The 23683-nt window shown below is 33.0% G+C and overlaps 1 protein-coding gene across 1 annotated transcript in view; it reads right to left on the bottom strand.

Moving 5' to 3' along the window:
• LOC143225275 (synaptogenesis protein syg-2-like) overlaps nucleotides 1-23452 on the bottom strand; it is a 94755-nt gene extending 71303 nt beyond the window's left edge. The window contains exon 1 of the mRNA XM_076454372.1: nucleotides 23123-23452. Coding sequence (XP_076310487.1) covers nucleotides 23123-23249 — 127 coding nt within the window. The 5' untranslated portion in view covers nucleotides 23250-23452. The remainder of the gene's footprint in view (nucleotides 1-23122) is intronic.
• Between the last annotated feature and the right edge of the window lie 231 nt (nucleotides 23453-23683).

Here is a 23683-nt window from a genome sequence, read left to right as displayed (position 1 = left end):
CTACTATTTTAGATTGATCGTTACATTATAAAACTAATACTGCTGAAAAGGGAAGATGCTCGATGACGGTGATCGAACCTTCTACTCGTAGGTTGCAAGTCGACCACTCTAACTATCAGGCCAAATTGAAATGTCATATCAAATAGATAAGAAATAACAAATCAAATCAAATTACGTATAAAAGAATTGGTTCTATATGTTCAAACTGTAAATTTCAATACAAGTGTGACAACATTCATTTTCTTAGATCATATGTACACACTTTGTTGTGTCACATTTGGTATCAACGATAAAACAGTGTCCCAAATGACACTTATGTTGCTGTTACATTTAAATACTTCTAAGGCTCAGGTATAATCTAGCACTGTTGATCAGAGGGTGAGAAATACACAGTACCCTCCGCCCTTGGTGCTACTCTTAACCGATCAGTGAGATTTACTGTTACACTTATAATACATTCAAAGCTGGAAATAAGAATGATACTCAGAAATGTGTGTACATATATACATATATATATAATGGCTCTAACATCGTATCCAAAGATAGACAGTTCAATACGCTAATCACCAGGCAAATATTGAGGCAAATCTTGTAATTAAAATGTCATTTATGACCCAGAAAGACATTTTAAAAAATCCATGTGTCTATTGTTTTATTATTTTTAGTAAAAAGCTACAAAATATGTTATCTTCAATCCGCTCACAAAAGGAAATCGAACTCCAAATTCCTGCGTCGTGCTCCATAAATTTACAGCTCTCCCATCAAGGGAATCATTTGTCTAAATAACAGGAACAACTAACGTGACTATACAACTCCTATAAATATCATTCTTTAAAAGAATTTTTTCTTTCTCTTATTCTACTGAGAAAAGTATTTCTATTTTTTATCACCCACAAAATCCTGAAAATGATTGAAATGAACATTTATAACATTTACTCGTTCACCAAATGCTTTGAACTTTTGAGTTGCTCTGACGATGCGTTGCAATATCAGACTGAATTATTTCAATTGATTAATATCAATTCGTAGTCAAATTAAACTTCTTTTTATTAGTAAGAGTTTTCGAAATATGTTTTGTCCTCAAATTAAAAGTAATAACACTGATTTTACGAAGCAAAGAGTACTATAAAATTATTTCAAATAAATCACTAGAAACTTTAAACTTTTATCGATTGAAACAAACCTTTCTGACACAAACATGACATTACATTTTAATTAGTCAACGCTGTAATTTGGTTTTTAAAAAATAGCGTCAGTTTTAAACGAAACTATATGTCAGTGATATTTAATAATTGAAACTAAGATTTCAACAAACTTGTTCTTTGTAACTTGATATGTTTTTTAAAGTTCAAACTTTTAATATTCAGGTGATTTAAATTATACACACATATATATATATATATATATATATATATATATATGACAAGAATAGAAACACAATATTTTACCATGAGGTAGAAGCTAATATCTTTTAAAGCCATGCATTTTTCCTTAGAATTGTATTACACCACATATTTGCATTTGTGATAGTAGAGTATCTCGTTCATTTAAATATATTTTATATTTACATTACGTGTTTTGTTAAGGTTCATGTATGATACCGTGTCATTAACAGTAAATAGAAATTAGAACTGTCATTACGAAAATACTTAACTTCTGCATAATCAAACTTCAACAAATAGTTCTCGGAACAACAGTTTTAATCAAATAAATTGAAAAAAACGTACAGTGAGATAGGAGGAAAATTGTGAAAAAAAATCGAATAAATCAGTATCAGGTCTACTGTTATTACCATAAAAAATAGCAAAGGTTTTAGTGTTCTTTATAGGTAAGAAGAGCATAACGCTCATATATAATTTTACAACGTTCAAATACGTTTCATGTTTTTAATATTTAAGACATTTTATAAGAAATGACAGTTAGAAATATTTGTTTTAGAAATACCATTATAGTTGTTTTTAACATTTTAATGCGACTCTCTCATAATGCAATTTACCTTAACGTTTGTTACGAGTTCGGTATACTAGGAAAATCTCCGATCTAAAAGGAACTTTATGCGACATTTAGATAAAGAGTAGCAGAATAAATAGAAGTTACTAATTTGTAAGTATTGGCCGGATTAAGGGTAATCAATCAATAGTAATCACGGCACACATGAATAAGCAAAAAAAAACATAATACTCACATCACTCAATCGTCTAGTACTACGTAATCGGCAGCATAATGCGGCTCCAATGTAAGGCCTTGTGATCCGCAGACCGCCACGTTTAATATGCAAGTATTATTTCATAACCTTAAAAAGTACCGTGCCTACAACTATTACAATCGAAAGTGTTTTATAAAAAGTTATTACGATGCAATGCTTTCTGTCATCTTACTAACGAAGTCATATGCAGAAATGTTTAAAACGATTAAGACACAAACAATTTCTACGCTAATAAGAACATTTTTCAATTCAATTCATATAGTTTTATTAAGAGATAACAGGTTAGTACTTCTCCAATTTATCCTAGCCACCAAGGCTAACATCCTGACTTCTATAGTATTGTGTGTTAAAGCTAAACTTAGCATGAGATACAGTAATCTATCCTGCCAATCGGAAAGATAAACACTTTAGATGGAAGTGGTCTAAATAGGCGTATACCTGCCGGAAAGCTGTTACATAGAAGAGCTAACCAAAATTGCAGAAAAAGATTGAAATAGGCATAATACCACAATCATTGGAATATAAAAAAGTTGAATCGTGTAGGCTTTAGAGATTACATTAAATAGGATTTGACTGGAAATAATCTGACATTTTTTTTTACTGCAAAGACAGAAAAACACTATCACAGTAAATATACAACATGTACAGTGAAGCATGGTTACCGATCAGTGCTAGGTTTAGGCTGTGTCTCAGATAGAGGTGTCAGTAATCTACAGAAACATGATGGCACCTTGACTGCCGAATGATATAGTAGATCTATTTTTATCATACCATTCTCTCAGTAGGTCATATCATTGAGATCTCTTATTATTTACAAAGAATAATAGATTGAGCGTACTGACAACGTGTTGAGCCAATAAAAAAAAAGAAGCCAATGGAACACTCACAATAATGGCTTGACCTTCATATATTTAATAATGAAGAACACTCATCTTACAGTGTTTCCGTATTTGATGTTTAAATTCTTGGTTCAAGGCTGGAAGAGTATTTTTCTTAATCATTGTTAAGTATTATTTTAACAATAAGTTATTTTTTCTTGTGAACCCGATATTAGTCAACCTCATTATTTACTATCATTATTGAATTCTTCAGTCTGTTCATCTTAAACTAAAGTCAGATTAGGATAACAATTCGTGATGTTTATATATTTCACAAAAAAAACTATAAATATGTAAATAACTAAGAATACGAATCAAGTATTTTAACTAAGAGTCTCTTCACCAAATTATTTGTAGTAAACACTAATAAATTAAATATATATTAATATGCTTGTATGTTTTTTTGAATTTCGCGCAAAACTACTCAAGGGCTCTGTGCGCTAGCTGTCCTTAACTTAGCAGTGTAAGACTAGAGGGAAGGCAGCTAGTCATCACCATACACCGCCAACTCTTGGGCTACTCTTTAACCAACGAATAGTGAGATTGACAGTCATATTATAACGCCCCTACATCTGAAAAGGCGAGCATGTTTGGTGCGACCGGGATTCGACCCCGCGACCCTCGGATTACGAGTCGAACGCCTTAACTAACCTAGCCATGCCGGGCCTATTAATGTTTAAAAATATCATTTGAAATATGTTTTTATAAGAACTTAAATGGTGAAATAATTTTAATTAAACTGTTTACATCAAGTAGAAATTTTTTTCGGATGTAATAAAACCATCTGTTAAGATTAGTGTACATTTACCAACCTGTTATATTAAAGGACTGAACTTTTGCAGCCTAACTTATAATGGTATTTTGCAATAACCGTCACAGACTTTATGATATGTTTATACGTATTCAGCAATATGGAGAATTAGAAGTGTTCGAAAATGAATTGTTAGATGTTTTACAATCCATTATCTCAGTAATATCTATTTCATGATGAAATAGTTATGTTATTCATCAAAAATGTAGTACTGCATTTTTCAAATCATTTGTAATAATAATAAAAAACTACCCAAAAATATTTCTATATTTCATTTAATAATCCTTTAATAATTATATGATGTGAAGTTATTGATATACAGTCATCAATGAATAACAGTAGAGATTTTTGCCAAGGGTAAAACTGAATAAAGAACCTGTTACGTAGAAATCTTATGCATTTTTTCATTCGTCACACTACTGTGGCAACAGTTTTACCTATGCAAGACTCATCAGTAAAGCTTTGGTCGGTAAACCAAATAAATACATTAGAGATGATATATTCAGTTTTACCTTGATGAATAAGAAATGTATCTATAATAATCATATAGTAACATCAAGCAATTAGTTTGCTGTAAAATATCGAATAATAAATTAGGAGCGATACCGTGATATTATTTATACAGCTAAAATAATTTAGGTTATTATGTGGTCAATCAAAAAGAATTATTGAGTATTACAGTAACTTACAGACAGTTGCAGTTAATTATTATGACACATATCACTGAATGTTAGTGTTAACTCCTCTGAGATTCGTTGGCTCACTTTAGTATTGTTAAATGAAGATAATAAAAACAATTTCTCAGAGCTTAGAACTACGTAAAACGTTTCATGAAGAACTATATGGTGATTTATGTGCTAAGGGAACTATCATCAAGTTATGTCTAATTAAAAATATATTATCGTGACATTTTGATGAGCAGTTTGTTCTATTTTTGTTCTCTGTTCACGCTTGAACTGCAGGAAAAACTCTTAAACTAATATCTTAGGGCGACGAAACGTGTTCGATGCGTGGGCAATTACACAATATACAACATTGCTAGATATATCAATCAGAGCACATGTCAACCCAGTATCATTAATTCACCATAACTCGCCTTAACAGGGGAAGTCCTGCCACTGGGTTTTGTGTATGCCTGACTAATTCTGTTGGTAAATAGTTCAATTTCAAAATATAAATAATAATTTTAATCTAGTCTGTTAAAACCAACAAAAAATCATAATGGATGTTTATGGAACCATTTAGAATGAAATGTTTTTTTTCATGTTAATGTACTGTGTAATATTCTAACAGAATGGTAGGATTCAGTTATTTATGGGAATGGTATTTATTACTATCCATTTTAATGATCATGTAATAAAGTGAGTTGAAATTCGATTAAAACAAATGTTTTATATATATTTCGAAAAGCATTTTAGTTGTAACTAATATAAAAGTTAGCATAAAACAGAAGATTCAGAATTTTGTGGCTGAAGTGTGGCATTATTTTAATTTAATTTTTTTTTAACTATCAGTTATGAACGAAGTTGTGTCAAGTTGACAACTATATTGTTTCAGTTTCTAAACACATTGGTAACTTTCAAAAGTGCTAGATTTATGATAAAATCCAATTTGGTAAGAAGCTAGAAAAGGGTCACTACACACTTATTTCTATTTAATGTATAGCAAAGCTTAGCATCGACTGTCATGACTTTAGGGAATTTAATGAAGATAGTTTTATTAAAGTGACAGATGAAGGACGTATAATACTTAAATACACTTTAATAACAAAAACAGCCAACAACTAACTATTCTATTATAAAACATGCAGTTACGTAGAGTGACAATGTTACCATCATAAAACCAAACTTCTATACTGTTTTAGTTTTATGAAAAAAATCCTTCTTGTGTAAAGTTACTATAATTGAAATATTTCATTTACGATACCTAGTATGACTAATTCGAAGTTACTGTTTATATTTACCTGCTCGTTATATCAGAATGAAGTCTCATTTAAGGGAAGAATATATATATAATACTTTCGATCACAGCAAGCTAGCTCGTTACACTGAAAATAAAAGTAAAATTGGTAATGATTGGGTCTAGGTAAATATATATATGTGCATATTTAAATTTAAAGATGCATAAGATAATTAAAATGACAGAATATCGAGAGCATAAACGGTCTCTTTAATTCACCTCTACTGCTAAAGTCTTTTGTATCTTTATTTAAGAAATACTGATTATATTAAAAAACCAATTAAACTGTAAACAAAATCCTCTTTACTTTTGAAAAAAAAAAAGTTATTTGTTCTGTATTTAATTGTTAAACTAAAGGGTTAGAAAGCTCGTAATCCTTCAGTTGTGGAGGAATTATAATGTTACGTGGGAATCCCACTATTCGTTGGTAAAATTAGGAACGGCTACCGCAGATATCCCTCGTGTAGCTTGGTGCGAAAGTTAAAAACAAACAAACTTGACATCTTTAATTGTGATATTTTCTTAGAAACGCTACCTTCAATTATTATTCATTATTGTTTACTTCATATCTGAATTGTTATGCAATGTTTTTATCATGTTGGTTTCTTTATTTGATTTACATTGTCAACCGCTTGAGTTGACCTATTTCAAACACTTTCTATAAGGAAACTTTGTTCAATCACTTTTGAGCGTGGCTACTTCTGTGCTGAATGGCTAATTATCCCTAAGTATATCACTTTTCCACTTAAGATAAAATATGATATACTTCATAATCCTATCCCGTAAGTTTTAAATGGGTGCAACTTCGTCTTAGTCCTCCGTACAACTAATTTTTCATGTTTTTTCAAATATAATACGTGTCTGACTTCTGAAAAAATTTGTCCTCTCAAGTAGTAATATACACACACACGTCTGTTATTAGCGTACATAGAAACAACTGTTGTCCACTGAAGCCCAAGAACGTACACATGGTACTATTCCACACTTCGCTAAGTGCTCTTGTTATATTCCTTAGCTAAGAGGACTGAATTATTACCAGAGGATTCGGCCCTCGTGACCAAAATCTTCAATGAAGGGGCATAGAAGATAAAGCACTTCAGTTGGTGCCTTGGTTAAGCTCTAAGACATTAGGAGTATGCTGAAATCATGTGGAGGGATTTTGTTGATTACCTCAACTGTCAGCTTCCATTCTATGCCATCCTCAACTCTAGAACAAACCTATAGAACAGACAAACCTATCCCATTTTATCAATATGTAAGACTGCAGACGAGTAAACGTATATTGTCAGCGAATACACTGAGTGGATTATGTTTAAGCAGAGTGATCACTCGGAGTATGATAATTCTGATATATGTTTGATCTTGAAATATTCAAAACTGAGATAAGGTACACAGCATGTCAAGCAAAAAACCAAAAGTAATGTTTTGTTGGAACAAATAGGTGGAGAATAACGATGTACGAATCATAACCTCATCAGCTGGAAGAAACTCCTCTAGCTTGAGGTTAGTAGAGATTGGAGAGAATTGTTAGCGTAAAACACAGTAAATTGATATTATGGTTAAAAGCTCACTAAGAGAGAACTTGTAATACATTAATCCGAAGTTTCTGCATGAGACACGTTGTTGCAGATCCAAGCATTTTGGAATATTGTGTTTTATCTTGATGGTTCAGCATTTTGTATTAATTAAAAATTGGGACTGTATCATAAAAAAGCTTAACCACAGATTTAGTTCAAAAAGATTAGACAGAACTAAACTTGAGGCTAAAGGAATCAGCAATGCTTAAAAAAATCTAGGAATTTATGCACAAGCGAGTCACCTTTTAACTAGCAAAACTTATTCATATGTTGCTGAAACAAATTATAAAAATATCTTAGTGGACATTGTCTTATAGATCCCGCTAAGTGAGTCACTTTTTTACGTTACTAAGGGCTACCAGACGTTTTGACCCTGATATGAAAAAAATTAAACAATTATTGTACCTGTAACTACGTCAGCAGCAGAACTTGTTTACGAATCCACTTCTTGCAGATCTAATCTCCTGAAGTGCGACTACCATTGAACAACTTCAGCCAAGATTAATAATTTTTTCTGACCCAATAGTTATTATTGTATTTCACACGTAATGTGCCTATTTGAGGTTAAAGCATTACTTTATTGAGTCTTTTGGATCACTTTGATATCTCTATTGCTGTTGTCGAGTTATTGGGCATCAGAAACAAGACTATTCACACCATACACATGCCTCTAACATTAGTAGATGGAACTTTTCTCTGTTAAATTACGAGAATAATAGAAATATTAGAGTCAAAATTCAATAACTACTAGTCTAGATAATTGATAAACAACACAGAGAGACAACTGACTATCTCAACACATTCTAGCTTCAGTACAATTTTGTATGTGTTTGTAACAATGCATTAAAGCAAATTAGAACTGTTGGTAGCCACAGTAGGAGATAGAATAAAGCAAGGATTCACAGTGTTTCAGGCACTGTCAAATAAGTTACCTTAGTCAAAGAACTAAAAACTGACTTTACTTGTAAACATTTAAATAGACCCCACTGCAGACAGAAATAGTTGCGGCTCATTGTGGTTTGAAAATATGTCTCAGTTTGAATTACACGTATATTACGTGTAACAAGTCATCCATAAGAATAGCTTATGAGATAGGTAAACTGTAGCTTTCTTGATATAACACCAAATGTCAGCCAAGTAAACCAAAAACTACAGTTAAGGGAGGAAGTTAGTATTCTTTTCAACACACAAAGAAGTTCGTGGAAACTATAACTGCATTCTGTTAGATCGTTACTCAAAATGTTGTAATGCAAAAAAAAAAAAAGGAATGTAAAACAGCATTGCTCAAATAACAAGTTGCAATTGCTCTCTGAGAGCTCATTGTCCACCAGTGATGGTATGTAATTGCAATTAAGTGTCTTATTATATTTTATGAGGAAGAGAGAAAAATGAAAGTAGCAGTATTGCTAGCATCGTATTGAAAACACTGCAGTTGAAAAACAAACAAATTAAAAATAACACGGGTTGTAGAGAATTTGAAACACCAGTGAAAGAATGTGGTCACAGTGAATAAATACTGTGTATTAGTGACGTGGTGGATACTGAGCTTCGGCGGGTGTTAAATGACGATATTATACAACCATGAAAAAAAAAGAACACATCATTTTTAATAGCTGTTGCGAAGATAACGAGGGAGTGATACAAACTTATATTTTGTAATAGAGAACAGTACACTTTTTTGCTCACTCAGATGAATATCAGAATGATTTGGAGACCTCCTGTTGGTAAATTAGATCTATCATCTGGTTAGTTGCAAATTGAATTTGACCACGACAGTTAATATAAAACAATGTACAGTACTTCAAAAGAACACTATAAGTTCCGAATAAATGCATTTAGTTTTTGCTATATTCTAACAAAGCATAATGCAACTTGAGAATTATATTTTTGAAAGAAAAAACACGTCTGAAACTGATACATAGAAAGTTTAGTTTACTCGGTTAGAAGTGAAATATCTGTGACAGAAAGATATACAAAAAGATGACTCAGATATATGAATGACAGGGAAGTTTGCAGCATTCTTGAATTTAAGACTGAACTTTTGATTATTTGTAAGGTTTGTTTGTTTGTTTGTTTTAATTTCGCACAAAGCTACTCGAGAGCTATCTGTGCTACCCGTCCCTAATTTAGTAGTGTAAGACTAGAGGAAAGCAGCTAGTCATCACCACCCACCGCCAACTCTTGGGCTACTCTTTTATAGTAGGATTAACCGTCACTTTATAACGCTCCCACGACTGAAAGGACGAGCAAGTTTGGCGCGACGGGGATGCGAACCCGCGACCCTCAGATTACGAGTTGCACGCCTTAACATGCTTGGCCATGCCGGGCAGTATTTGTAAGGAATATAAGTTTTACTGACTTCTCTAGGTAAATTAATTCCTAATTTATCTGGTTTGAAGAATGCGAATAAGCATCTCAGTCACAAAGGTAAGCTATAATAAGGCACTAGTGTGACTTTTCAAATGGAGTTCCTTCATTTATGCTGGAAGCAGTTGTCAATGATGGATGAAGGCGGCAATTCAGTAGCCCTTCACTACCTAATATCCACTGTAACAAAATCCACTGTGTCTCGCATTCATAGCTTAAAATGCAGAAGAAAATGTTGCGGTACTGCACGGATTCAAACACTGAACGTCAGCTTCGAAATCCACAGTTTTAATACTGGGCCAGCCCACGCCCAGTTTGCCTTTGTAAACAGCTCTAATACTGGGCCAGTTCGCACTGGTTTGCCTTGTAAAGAACGCTAGTACTAGGCCAATCCGCGCCGGTTCGTCTTGTTTGTTTGTAGCAAAGCTACACGAAAGTTATCTGCGTTATCCGTCCCTAATTTAGCAGTGTAAGACTAGAGGGAAGGCAGCTAGTCATCATCACCCACTGCCAACTCTTGGGCTACTCTCTTACCAACGAATAGTGGGATTGATCGTCACACTATAACGCTCCCACAGCTGAAATGGCGAGCATGTTTGGTGCGACGAGGATTCAAACCCGCGACCCTGAGATTACGAGTCGAACGCCTTAACCCACTTGTCCATGTCGGGCCAATTTTCGCCTTGAAAATAGTTCTAATACTAGGCTAGTCCAAGTCTTACTTATATTTTTCTACTAAATTTGTTGAAAGGTAATTTTGCGTGATAATTGATAAAGTTATTTGAGAGAGTCGCTTAAAAACGTGTGTATCATTTGCATTTAGATAGTTTTCATAAGTAATTTTAATATTCTGAAAACCTGGTATTGTGAGTTTAATGAAAATTAGAGATTGTTCGCATACGCTCATGAAAAAGAAAGGTCGATATGTTTTGCGTTTTAGATAAAAACATGAATGTTTTGTATTGAAAATTGTCAAGATATCTTGACTTGTTTTTCTCGTATGTGAACTTGAGTGGGTACGATACTTGTTTTTGTTTGTTTTTGAATTTAGCACAAAGCTACTCGAGGGCTATCTGTGCTAGCCGTCCCTAATTTAGCAGTGTAAGACTAGAGGGAAGGCAACTAGTCATTACCACCGCCAACTCTTGGGCTACCCTCTTACCAACGAATAGTGGGATTGACCGTCACATTATAACGCCCCCACGGCTGAAAGGGCGAGCATGTTTGGCGCCACGGGAATGCGAACCCGCGACCCTCAGATTACGAGTCGCATGCCTTAACACGCTTGGCCATGCCGTGCTCCTTACGGTACTTCTCTTCTTCAGTGGTGTTAATTTAATTCTGAGTGAGAGTTGACTACTGTGAATTAGAGTTGAGTTGTGTTGCCGTGTGAGTGAGAACTACCTAGTGTTACGGTGTCAGTGAGTGGCCGAGTATCGTTACCCTGTGAGGTAAAACTGAATAGTATTACCGTGTGAGTGAGAACTGAGTGGTGTTAGACAGTGAGTGAAAAAGAGAAGAAATTCCTGTATGTTGAGCTTTACATTGTGAATACGAAACTCTCACCTGAATGTAATGTTTTATGCTATGTTGCATGTGGCAGTTTTTGTTGTGTTGCGTCCTGGCATCAGGGTCAAGAGCGTGTCACAGACTTGTTAATTAATTTAGTAAAGGTAATTTAACTTAATATTATCAACCTCAAGTACAGGCATAATGATTTAATTATTATAGAACCAAGCCTGTAAAACTTGTAGAATAAATACGTTTTACACATGTGCAAAACTCATTATTGAGTAATTTTCATATATTAGGAGAAACGTAAACCTATAAGTTCCACGTACGGCTTATAAGGCCTACACATATAAAATGGTTGGTGTTCATTAGAGTTGACCGGTAATTTATTTATCCTCTATATACGTTATGTCATAACGTGAAATGCCAGTGGTTCCTTTTATCCATACTAAAGCGTTAGAATGAATTTAGCAGAGTTGGTAATAACTCTTAGTGCCATCTCTGATTTGAAAATATGTTGTGTCTTTGTTTAAAAAAAGAATGTTTGTAGGACTAGTGATGCTTTACACAAAGACTTGCCATTTCCATTCGAGATTCCTTTTTTCTTGCTCTGTCTTCGATCCCTTCATTAAAGTCCATGAAGCGGTACAATTTATTATCAATGTATATGTATTTCGTTTGTACTTTTACTTCGAAGGTAAAGTCGTCTCTTTTGACTTATACAGTAAGGTATGTGATTATACATATAAACTGATTTAAGACAAACCTCTTCTATATCATCATCCGTTTACACAGGTGCGGACGGTTATCTGTATACCGAGGGCTTAACTAGTTAATAGGAATACTGCAGTCATTATATGTTGTAACACGATAAATATGTTTCATGAATATCAAGTTTTAAAAAAGCATAATTGTGTAATTACCAGTTATCCAATCAAATGAAATGTCGAATAATTACCAGTTACCCAATCAAATGAAATCTCGAATAATTACCAGTTACCCAATCAAATGAAATCTCGAATAATTACCAGTTCTACAACCAACTAGCATCTGTACCAACTGTTGTTGTTTGTTATCAACTGCAAAAGGACTATCTGTGCTCTGTCTACCACGGGTATCAAAACCAGGTTTCTAGCATTCCGTTGTATTACTGGGGGGCTATACCAACTGATTGCTATAAGACAGCTCGTACGGTTAAATATGTGTGCAAAAGGTATCACTTGAAACTTCTAATTCTTTAATGAAGTGATCTGTCAGTTATACTTTTAACTGTTTAAGAAACTTAATTTTGCTTTGTTATCGTTTTCTTGCACAAGTGTTTTTATTTGTTTTCTGTTCTTGGTGAATTCCAAAAGTTTAGAAAATATTTCAAACACCCAACAATATTTCAAGTTCTTTTCAAAAAGAAGATTCCGTACCAGATAATTGACAAAAACATGTTAGTTTAAAGGAAATCAGAATATAAAAAAAAAAAAAATATTTAGATTCCTATTAAGCAAGATATCGACTTCACCAAGTTAGGCAAAGTGAACGAGAATATATATTTTTTGAAAGGAGACCAACTGCTTATATCGCGTGCTTACAAGCGATTTCATCTTCCTGTAATACCATTTCCATCACTACCATACTTTCAACCCAGGCTAAACGATTTATCGCTTAAAAAAGGCTACGAGACTAAAGTTACGAAAATTTCATTGCTCTAGTTCATCATGTTAAAGAATTTGAATTTATATTTTTCGATCCTAGTTGAATGTGAGATCATGATTCAATGTAAGATGACAAATCTGTGGACACTAAAAATATGTTTATAAAGATATATCAAATTGATTCTAAACTGTAAGTTTTTAGAAGTTGATAACCGCAATCAGACGAATCAAAAGAAATCATTTGATTGAAAATTAAATATTTACAGTTGCTAATAGCCTCACGTTTGGTCTGAAGAAAATTTATGGACTTCACGAATATAGAATCTGACGGACCCCTCCAGTGGTGCAGCGTTATTTGTGCAGATTCACAACTTTATGAATCTGGTTTCGATACCCATGGTAAGTAGAGCATGTTTAACCTTTGTGCAGTTATGTCCTTAATTACAAACAATAATTTGAGGCTCTATTCCCTGCGTTGAACAGAATGTAGGTGTTATTTTATACAGCTTTTATCTCGCAAATCAGTAGCCAAGAACTATATATTGAATTTATTTATTCTTACCGTTTTAATAAATATAATTGAAAATTTCAATGCATTAGGAAAGATTGTGGAATATACACAGAAAATAACTTAAAATTTCAACATGACTTAATTACGTATTATGTCCAAGTAAATGGTATCTTGAAACAATAAATGTTCATCTGGTAATTTCCACAAATAACATAGGTATTATAATAAAAGAAAAAAAATAGTTATCGGATGTAGATGATTTTAGCAGAAACAGATCATCTGAATTTCATAAAAAGTGTAAACATTAGCATCATGTATGTTTCTTGGAATGTTTTATATTTTTTACTTCAAACTCATTTTCTAGTGAATTAATAAACACAATTATAGTAGAGCCATTATTCTCATAAAACACCGCACATTATATGGCATTAATTAATTTATATAAAAATAGTATTTTAAAAGGACAAACTTTATAGACTTAAAACAACGGTTATACTTTTTTCTGGGAAGTTTATAATAGCAATAAAACACTTTAAGGGTGTGAATATGTTACAGTTCTCGAGATAAAAGTTAGAAAGAGAAACTGAGTTCGTCTTTATCTTACAATGTTCATATATCCTTAAGAGAAACAAGAGAATTCCTGGTATTCAACATTTAAAAACTAAGGGTTTTGACTTCAGTAACGAAGAAACAAAAGGTACTTTCTTTATTTTATAAAATCTATGTGACTGATAAACTTCGAAATATGAAACATTAAAGTTTAATTCAAAAGTTTTAACTCTAGAAATAATCTATATTTTCAAATCAATTTTATGTTATTGTTTGTGATAAGCTAAGTTTATTTATGATGCACTATTATCCCATAAAATATTTGAAATGGTGAATAAATTTACGTCTTTTTAAATATGAGGAACTATACTTAATTTATGATCAAATATATGTACCATAAGTTCCATATTACTTGGATTCTTATTGATTCTTTTATAAACACAAAATCTGAACTAATTACTATTCTTCAACATATAAGAGAGAGTAAGCTAGTAATTAAATGATTACTATAATAACCCTTAATATTAATCGAATAAAATAATCATACATTCGTGTGAATTTCTCACAATAACTAAAACGCTAAGCCTAAGAAACATAAGCTTAACGGACCAAGAATTAAATGTCTAACAATGAAAAGTATTTCAGCTATTTATATATTCACAAGCTTGAGTTTAACGGTAGCCAATGCATAGACTTAACTTAGTGGTAATGAGAAGTTTAGAGACAAAGGAACAACAATGAACCCAGCATGGCCAGATGGTTAAGGCACTCGACTCGTAATCCGAGGGTCGCGGGTTCGAATCCCCGTAGCACCAAACATGCTCGCCATTTCAGCTGTGGGAGCGTTATAATGTGATGGTCAATCCCACTATTTGTTGGTAAAAGATCAGCCCAAGCGTTGGGAGTGGGTGGTGATGACTAGCTGCCTTCCCTCTAGTCTTATACTGTTAAATTAGGGACGGCTAGCGCAGATAGCTCTCGTGCAGCTTTGCATGAATTTCAAACCAAACCGACATCAATAAAAATAGGACGAAGTTTCGGGTTTTAGATTCAGAAAAAAAAAGTTAATTTTGTTGCCAAAACGTATTCTTATATTATGTATTTTCGATAATAAGTTTCTTCGTTTTGAATTAAACACAAAAAGCACAGTGTTATCTAATTTCCTAGTTGTCTTTAATTGCGTTTTTTCGTAATTATGCAATTCTCTATACTTCATAATTCTATTATCTGATCAGTCTCTCTATCTGATATTTTGAAAGATCATTTCTTTACGTCATCACTAGCTTAATTTCAGATAAACAAAAATAAACAAGAGGTAGAAATGAGTTTAAAATGCAATAAATCAAATATTTCAGTTCATTATTCTATGTTTCTGCAGTGTCCAACAATTGTAGGGTTATAAAGAAAGATTTGGAGACGTAACTTACTTAATTCTGCTCCTTGTTTACAATCTAATAGTTTACAAGATGTTTTTACACTTATGAACAATTACTTTGCACTAATTGTTCGATTCTTACTTTATAGCTGGATTCTTCTCACTCATATCTGTCTTACAATAGGATTTCTGTACGTTTTCATATATAAAACAATAAGCGTGGTGTTAGGTTTAAAACTTTGTTATGGTGTAATTATAAGGAATTCATACTTCATATTTCAAGTATGGTCGAGCAGGTTAAAGAACCGCACATATCAACAATGTGTTAACTTTTTTTTTTCTGTGTTGATGAAATAAAACATTCCGTCTGCACATCATGCAAAATGTATAAATAACAAATTAGTATGTAATAAAACGCTGCTTTGTTTCCGACAGAGAATCAGTCAGTTTTCATGTTTTCCAGCACAAGGGTATCGCACTCACGGGAATCCAAGCTTTCATTACACATACACACGCACACACAGTTCATGTTTTCTGGAAACAAACACGACTTTTATCTCTAGGCTTCTTTTATAATATATCTGATTAATCTTTTTGTGGTACCCGACAAGACTCGTAATCTTTATTTCTGGTTAATGTATTTCTCATTATGTACAACACAACCACAAAGCCTAACAGATAGGTGTATTTTGAAACAAGGTTACCAACAAATACAGGAAAATTCTAAAAGGAAAACGAAATGAAAGTCCGCTCATTACATTCATCAAGATAATTTTAGAATTCAAAACCCAGCATTCCGTAAATACCAAAATCAGGGTTAAGGAAATATACTAGTTTTATTTTTGTATTTGTCTGTATGTACATATACCTAATTTATTATGATGGTCTGTTTTACATATCGTTGCTACTTCGTCAGATACTTCTTTGTCATTGGTCACTTTAAGAGATACACCTATCTAGTACCGAATAGAGTCTCCTTTTGCCTCCAGAACAGCCTAAATCCTTCGCGGCATGGATTGAACAAGATGTTGGAAACATTTTTCAGGAATTTTGGTCCGTGCTAACTTGATAGCATCAGCACTTTCTGCACATTTGTAGGCCACATATTTTGCTGCGAACCTCGTTTTCTACTTCATCCCAAAGATGCTCTACTGCATTGAGATCTGGGGATTGTGCAGGCAATTGGGGTATACTGAAGTCGCTGTTATGCTTGTGGAACCAGCTTGAGATGATGCGTAATTTGAGATTTGGCGCATTATTCTGGTAGAAGTAGCCATAAAGAAACGGCTAAACTGTAATTATAAAGAAATAAACATTGTCAGTAACAATACACATGTACACTGTGACATTCAAATGACGCTCAGATGGTATTAAAGAACCTAAGGTGTGCCTAAAGAACTCACAACACCAGACACAAGACAAGATGGATCTATGAATTTATATTGTTTACGCCAAATTCTGACCATACTATCTGCATGTCGCACTAAAAATCGAGATTAATCAGACTAGGCAATGTTTTTTCTAATATTCAATGGTCCAGTTTTGGTGATCCTGTACCGACTGTAGCCTCATCTTCCTGTTCTTAGCTGACAGGAGTAGAACCTGGCGTGGTGTTCTGCTGCTGTAGCCCATTCAATTCAAGGTTCACGTGTTGTGCTTTCAGAGATGCTCCTCTGCGCATCACTGTTGTAAATAGTGGTTACTTGTGTATTTGCGGCATTCTTGTCAGCTTGAACGAGTCTGAACATTCTTTTCTGACCTCTCTCATTAACAAGATCTGGCACCAACAATCATTCCACGGCCAAATTGTCTTAGATCATTCATTTTCCCCATTCAAATATTTAGTCTGCATGATTTACATATTAAGTTGCAGCCACACCCGTTTAACTATTTATATTATAGAGCAGGCGTACCTAATAAAGTGACTATAGAGTGTATTTCGTTTTTCTCATAACAGCGAAATATGTTTTATCCTATTCCAGTATGCTTAATTTTACTAATGGGTCCTAAATTATCACTTTGCCATCTACAAATTTATTTAGCTTCCATTTGTCATTGTTTATTGTGTAGAAGTTCTTCAAAACACATTCAGAAAACTTAATTTTAATATTAAGTAGTAACAATACTACTTGTTCATCTTATAAAAAAACACATGTAGAATAACTATATAATATGTTTAAACAAATAAAAAACGCGTATTAAGACAGGACAGGTAAGTGTGTCCTGTTGCTATTTTAATATTCAACAGATTTTACTTAGTATTGTTTTAACAATTCAGCGCGAATTGATGGACGTACGAAAACACATAAAATAACAAAAAAAACGTTTTGTCTCACAAAATACGATTATAATATATTTATGTATTTCATGATGTTAGCAATTTCTACATCAGAGAATTAATTAAACCAAGAGATTTGTTTGCTTTGTTTGTTTGTTTTTTAATCCGTGCAAAGCTGCATGAAGACTATATGCGATAGCCATCCCTAATTCAGCAGTGTAAAACTAGGAGGAAGGCAGTTAGACATCATGACCCACCGCCATCTCTTGGGTTACACTTTTACCAACGATTCGAGTGCCATAACCACCTGGTCATGCCGGTCAAACCAAGAAATATCAAGTAGAACAAGAAGTGTTAAACGTGTGTTTACTAAACTATATTGCCAATTGTTATTTAAATCGGTTGACAGTTAAAATTGTTTGATAATGAAATAAAGATAATATATTAAAATTTAGGGTTAATATTTCACCATTATTTAAACCATAGCCTCATAACACTGTAATATATCGAAATTACCTACTCAGTTCTTCAACTGAAATGTGTCAGAAACAGTTAATGGTGCTTGTGTTAAAAATATGTTTGAAAATATATTCCTCTATTATTATTCGACCCATTAATTTAACTTTTAAAAGCAAACTCCTCTTAAATTAGCGTATATAATGTTAGAGTGATAACAATATTTTAAAGTTTTTTTTTTCTTTGAAATATTCGTACCATATTTGATTAAATGAGTTGCCTGACTGAACAAGTATAGTAATCACATAGGAGGCTGGTTTGAAATTAAGCACAATATTACATAATGCTTTGTCCACCAGGGGTATCGAAATCCGGTTTTCATTGCTTCCCTTAAACTGGAAGTCGTGACATGTTGATAAAACTTCAACACTCCATCCAGTCAGAAGACATAATTTTGATAACGCATTATTATTTAACTTTTGTCAATAATTTTTATGTTAACATTTAATCACAACAAATACAACATTGGAGCTGGTGCAACATATTACGACAAAGGAATAAACAAATGTTTCTCACCATGACCTTATATTAACATACTTTTGTCATAAGACAGACTACGGTAGATTTATACAGTCAGCAATATAAAGTAGCAGAAACTTCCTTCGTAGCTTTTCCAGGTTTAATTATTATGAAGTCGTTGTAAATCTACTATATTCTACTTTGTTGTACGGACAACTTGTAAATCTATTTTATTCTACTTTGTTGCATGGTCAACTTGTAAACCTACCTTATTCTACTTTGTTGTACGGACAACAAAACATAATTTCGTTTTTGTTCCTTTCTCTTCTTTTTTTTGTTCAATATACTGATGTTGGAAGAAAAGGACTGAATAGGAACAAGCGTATAAAAGATTGTAGCGAGCCAGTTAACCTTTGATGAGTTATCTAATAGCTTTTTCTATCATTCCTCCGGCTTGCTAGCAAAAGCTTTGACAAACCTATTCCACAGAATAGCGGAATATAGCGTAAAAAGAGAACATAAAAGGATAATCTGCGCCGTACATTTAGTAGCGTTATGTAAACTTTAGGTGGCTATAAAGAAAGGGCAAAACGGTTGTGTAAGTGAAATAAAGAAAGGAACAATAAAGGTGTGTTCTGGTTTCTAATTTTTATAATAAAACTGGTGTCTGCCTTTTATCGTATGTTTCCATACGTACTAGCATACCATCATAAACAGAGGGAATAAGGTGACGAAGCCTATATTTTTTAAGACTAATAAAGACAGTGTATCAGGCCTAAAACATGCAATTTCATGAAACAAATGCCATTTATTTGTGCTCAGTTGTAAATATTAGACAAAAGGCTGGTTTGAAAAATAAAGGGTGTCGATGGTAATTCTACTTTTGGCAAATATAAGATAGAAACTAAAGAGAAGAACGCAGAGACAAGTACCGCTAATACAGTATTGATTATTTAATATTTAGATAAAGTACAGTATTTATTATTATTATTTATGCCTCTCGCTTCCATGAAGGAAAATAGGGCCGCAATCGCTTGCGGATTCATTAATAGGCTGTTTTTTTAAGTGAGCAGATTGTTAGCCTACTGCACAACCCCCAACCAGGAGGAGAAACCTGAGCCGTCCCTAATTTTGCAGTGTAAGACTAGAGGGAAGGCAGCTAGTCATCACCACCCACCGCCAACTCTTGGGCTACTCTTGTACCAACGAATAGTGGGATTGACCGTCACATTATAACGACCCCACGGCTGAAAGGGCGAGCATGTTCAGCCTTACTGGAATGCGAACCCGCGACCCTCGGATTACGAGTCGCATGCCTAACGCGCTCGGCCATGCCGGGCACGCAGTATTTATATACTATCAAAAACAATTACTCTGATTCATAATTATGTAAGTGGCAAACAAAAACGTTAATTGTGGGAATGGATGAATTGATGATTGTTACGTACATTTTACTTTCAGTCTTAATTAACAATGAAAATGAAAAACTTATTTATTATATTAACATGTGGAATAGAATGTGTTTTTCAGTATTAAGCCTAGGTGGACAAGAGTTCCATGTTGGAAGCAAATGACGAAAAGAAAAAAAAATAACATTAATAGCGAAAACAATAAACTGTCTACGGAAGATTAGTTGCTTATAAGTGTACTTATTGTAAGTACAATTTTCTGTCTACTAAAGATAAGTTAATCAAAATTCTTTCAAGAATATGTAATCAATTATTCAGATTATTTTAACAGCTGACAAAGTGAAGAAGGTAATATATATAATGTAGCATTGTTTATATTCCCATTGTCTTTGAATATTAAAATTTATAGCGTTATATTTAGATTTATTTATTTCGAAATTTGAAGTTTTTGTTTAGATAACAAAATAAACTTCACGTACGACTAGATTTATTGTATAAAAGGATGTAATAAACACTATCTCAATAATATTTGTTCACTTTTGCATAAAAATAACATTTGAGAACTCAGGTATACATAAAAATATCACTGTCATTTCCACGTTTCACTTTTCTTTTTCTTATGTGGTGTTTATACATTTCCCCAAACGTCTACTTCAATGGTCATCTAACTCATCCCTTGGCCCTGTATCTGACAGCTAGAAGGAATTCTCATCGATCAGTATGTCCAGTGCTTGAGCCAGTGGTAACCACAGTTGTTGACAGGAAACAGCAGGAAATGTGTACAGAACCAATACCTGCACTGTATCGGACCCTGTCAACAATTAGAGATAGCACCACACAAGAGACCGAAGAAAGAAGTCGACAAGGTTTTGTAATCGGTGTCGATTTGATTAGTAAAGAGTCAAACAGCTTTCCCCAGAGGCATGGTTCGCTTGTCTGTACACACCATGATCTATCTAGGGCAGTTGTTTAGTAATTACCTATGTTTTAAACACGCCAGACAGTAGTTTGGATTACGGTTTACAATATAAAACTACAATATTATCGATTGATGGTTAAGTATATTTTATATTTAGGTTTTTACAATAAATAAGAACAAACCACATTTGATTATATCTTTAAGTGAACTATATATATGTAATAGATGTTTTGTTTATGTCATCAATGTTTCTGTCTCTTGGTTCAATAATAATAAGGTTTTAATTGAAAATATTTCTTTAACTGCTTAGTAGTTTATAAAACTATATTAAATTTTATTATTCTAAATACATCAAAATAGCAATGAAAATGTGTTGAAATGTTAGACCCGAGTATGAACTAAACAGCTAGGCTGTAGATTCCTAAGATTCAAATAAAACTGAACCTTGGACCATTGACCACTCCAGTCCAAAATGAAACTACCTTTATAATTTGAAAATAAATCTTACAAACAACAAGTTAATACTTGTAGCCTATAATCATCAAAGTAAAAAAAAAGTGTGAATTGTGTTGTAACAATATCAAGCAATGAAGTTCATAACGCACTTTCTAATAATAATATTTTATAACCAGTAAAGTAAAAATAAAAGTTGAAATTAAAAGTTTTGACAAGATGTCCGTTTATAATTTTTGATACGTAGAGATAAATATTTCATTTCATGCTCGACAGCCAAACAAGTGATGAAAGTTATAATTAGGTTTTGCAACAGTGAAACATCATGGTCTCACAAACAAGAAGATAAGAGTAAATATGTAAATTTTAAAACCGTTTCAAAGTAACCCAAACAACTATTCTACATTAGAGTCAGCCTAGAAACACAATAAACTACTTTTACACAAACAATTTAGCAACTGCATTTTATAATAAAGACAGTAAATGGGAGGTTCAAAGTAGGTTTAATAACTAAGCTGTAACAGTTAATTACTATAAACAAAATATGTTTAACATGAACACTCAAGTAACTACGAAAACTGAAATTTTGTTTCATAAGCAAATATTTAAAAATGGTATTTTATAAAAAATCAAAGGAACAGCCGAAAATGAGATTGTGTTTGGTAGACTGCTACAACATAACCTTATTTTATGACTAACATGACTAGAAGGAAAGGATACATTTCACATCCTAATCAGAAAGAAAAATAAAAACTATATTATGTTTTATTATCACTTTGTTGGTCATGATATAATCAAGAACGTACAAAACAAATAACCATTAAGTGACAATAAAGTGGAAGGTATATTCGTAGTCTTTAATATACGTACGTATTATGCAACTAGTCATGTGGTATAAATGTGGAAATTATATCTTCCAGTCACTGATACGAATTAGAATTTTATAACCAGGAAAGTGACAAAAACACAAATAATTACGATACGTAATTAACAATTCAAGGATAATATAATTTAAAAAACGAAACGAAAATTTAGGTTTTATAATCAGTGACGCAACATTCCAATTTTATATCAAAAAGAGTTAGAACTGAGAATGAATTACATCTGAACTAATAATGTAACAATCATAATTAATAAAAAGTTAAGTGCCAGTGAAAAGGTAAAATTATATTTTGCAACCAATAAGGAAATATTATTTCACGGAAAGCAGATGAACACAAAATGTATATTGCACAAATTGTAAAGTTCTATTATCGGCTCTGAATTGTTTTTTATAAACATTAGCTTTGTTTCCCAACCAATGGTTTGAAATTTTGACGTTTGACAAAAAGCAAACATTTTGAAAATCAACAATGTTGTGGTTGTATATTTCTGAAAAGTTTGTTAGTAAGCCTAAACTGTATAATGGGCTAATCATGTTGTACTCTCGCAAGGATCGAGCTTCGAACTTTAGTTTTACAACCTACAACATACAATTGAGTCACAGGAGAAAGATTTTTCAGTATGTGGAATTAGAGTACTTAGATTTTTTTTTCTAAAATATGAAATACTTATTGAAAATCATTTCCCTAAATCCTGGAGTGAAAGGAAATTATTTATTATGATTTATTTTTACTCGTCAATATAATATTTCCAAAGTTATATTAGAATAACTTGTGGGAGAGTTTAAAACAGGTTTTCTTGACAGAATTACTTACTATTATTTTCATCCTGCCCATAGACAAAAAAGATAAATGTTGTAGAAATCCAAAACAGCTGTCTGGATGCGATCCTACAGCCGTTTCTCCAAAAATCCGCTTTACTCATGAAGAAGACCAAGCACATATTAGTAAATCCTGTATATGATTAGAAAATCCTCTCTCTGCGTCAGTGTTTCTTGCCCATGATTAGTTTTATACGCACTTTACATTAGTATTCTACTCGATTTGTATTAACTTCAATTTCGAGAGTCAATTTAACTGCAAGGCGGCGTTGATCTCTCGCAGCGGACTAAATGGATCCTCACCATCTGCAGACCTGGACGCGAGATCCCAGCAGAACCCGAATCTCCCGCTTCCCACAGCGATCGACTGCCTTCCGGCTGAGACCACTTATCATCGGGGGTGAATAGCGCACGAGCTTCAGCCTGTGACGTGTTATGTCGTATGGAAACATTCCCATACAAGAAAAGAACCTATTGGAAGACTGAGCTTGTAACGAAAAGTTGGCCGAACCTCGTATATCATTCGAGTTGATTGTCTTAAGATAGGTACGGTATA

This window comes from Tachypleus tridentatus, chromosome 9 (assembly GCF_004210375.1).
Source record: "Tachypleus tridentatus isolate NWPU-2018 chromosome 9, ASM421037v1, whole genome shotgun sequence".
NCBI classification, from domain to species: domain Eukaryota; kingdom Metazoa; phylum Arthropoda; class Merostomata; order Xiphosura; family Limulidae; genus Tachypleus; species Tachypleus tridentatus.
Note: the sequence above shows the minus strand (reverse complement) of the source record. Positions and strands in the feature narration are given on the sequence as shown.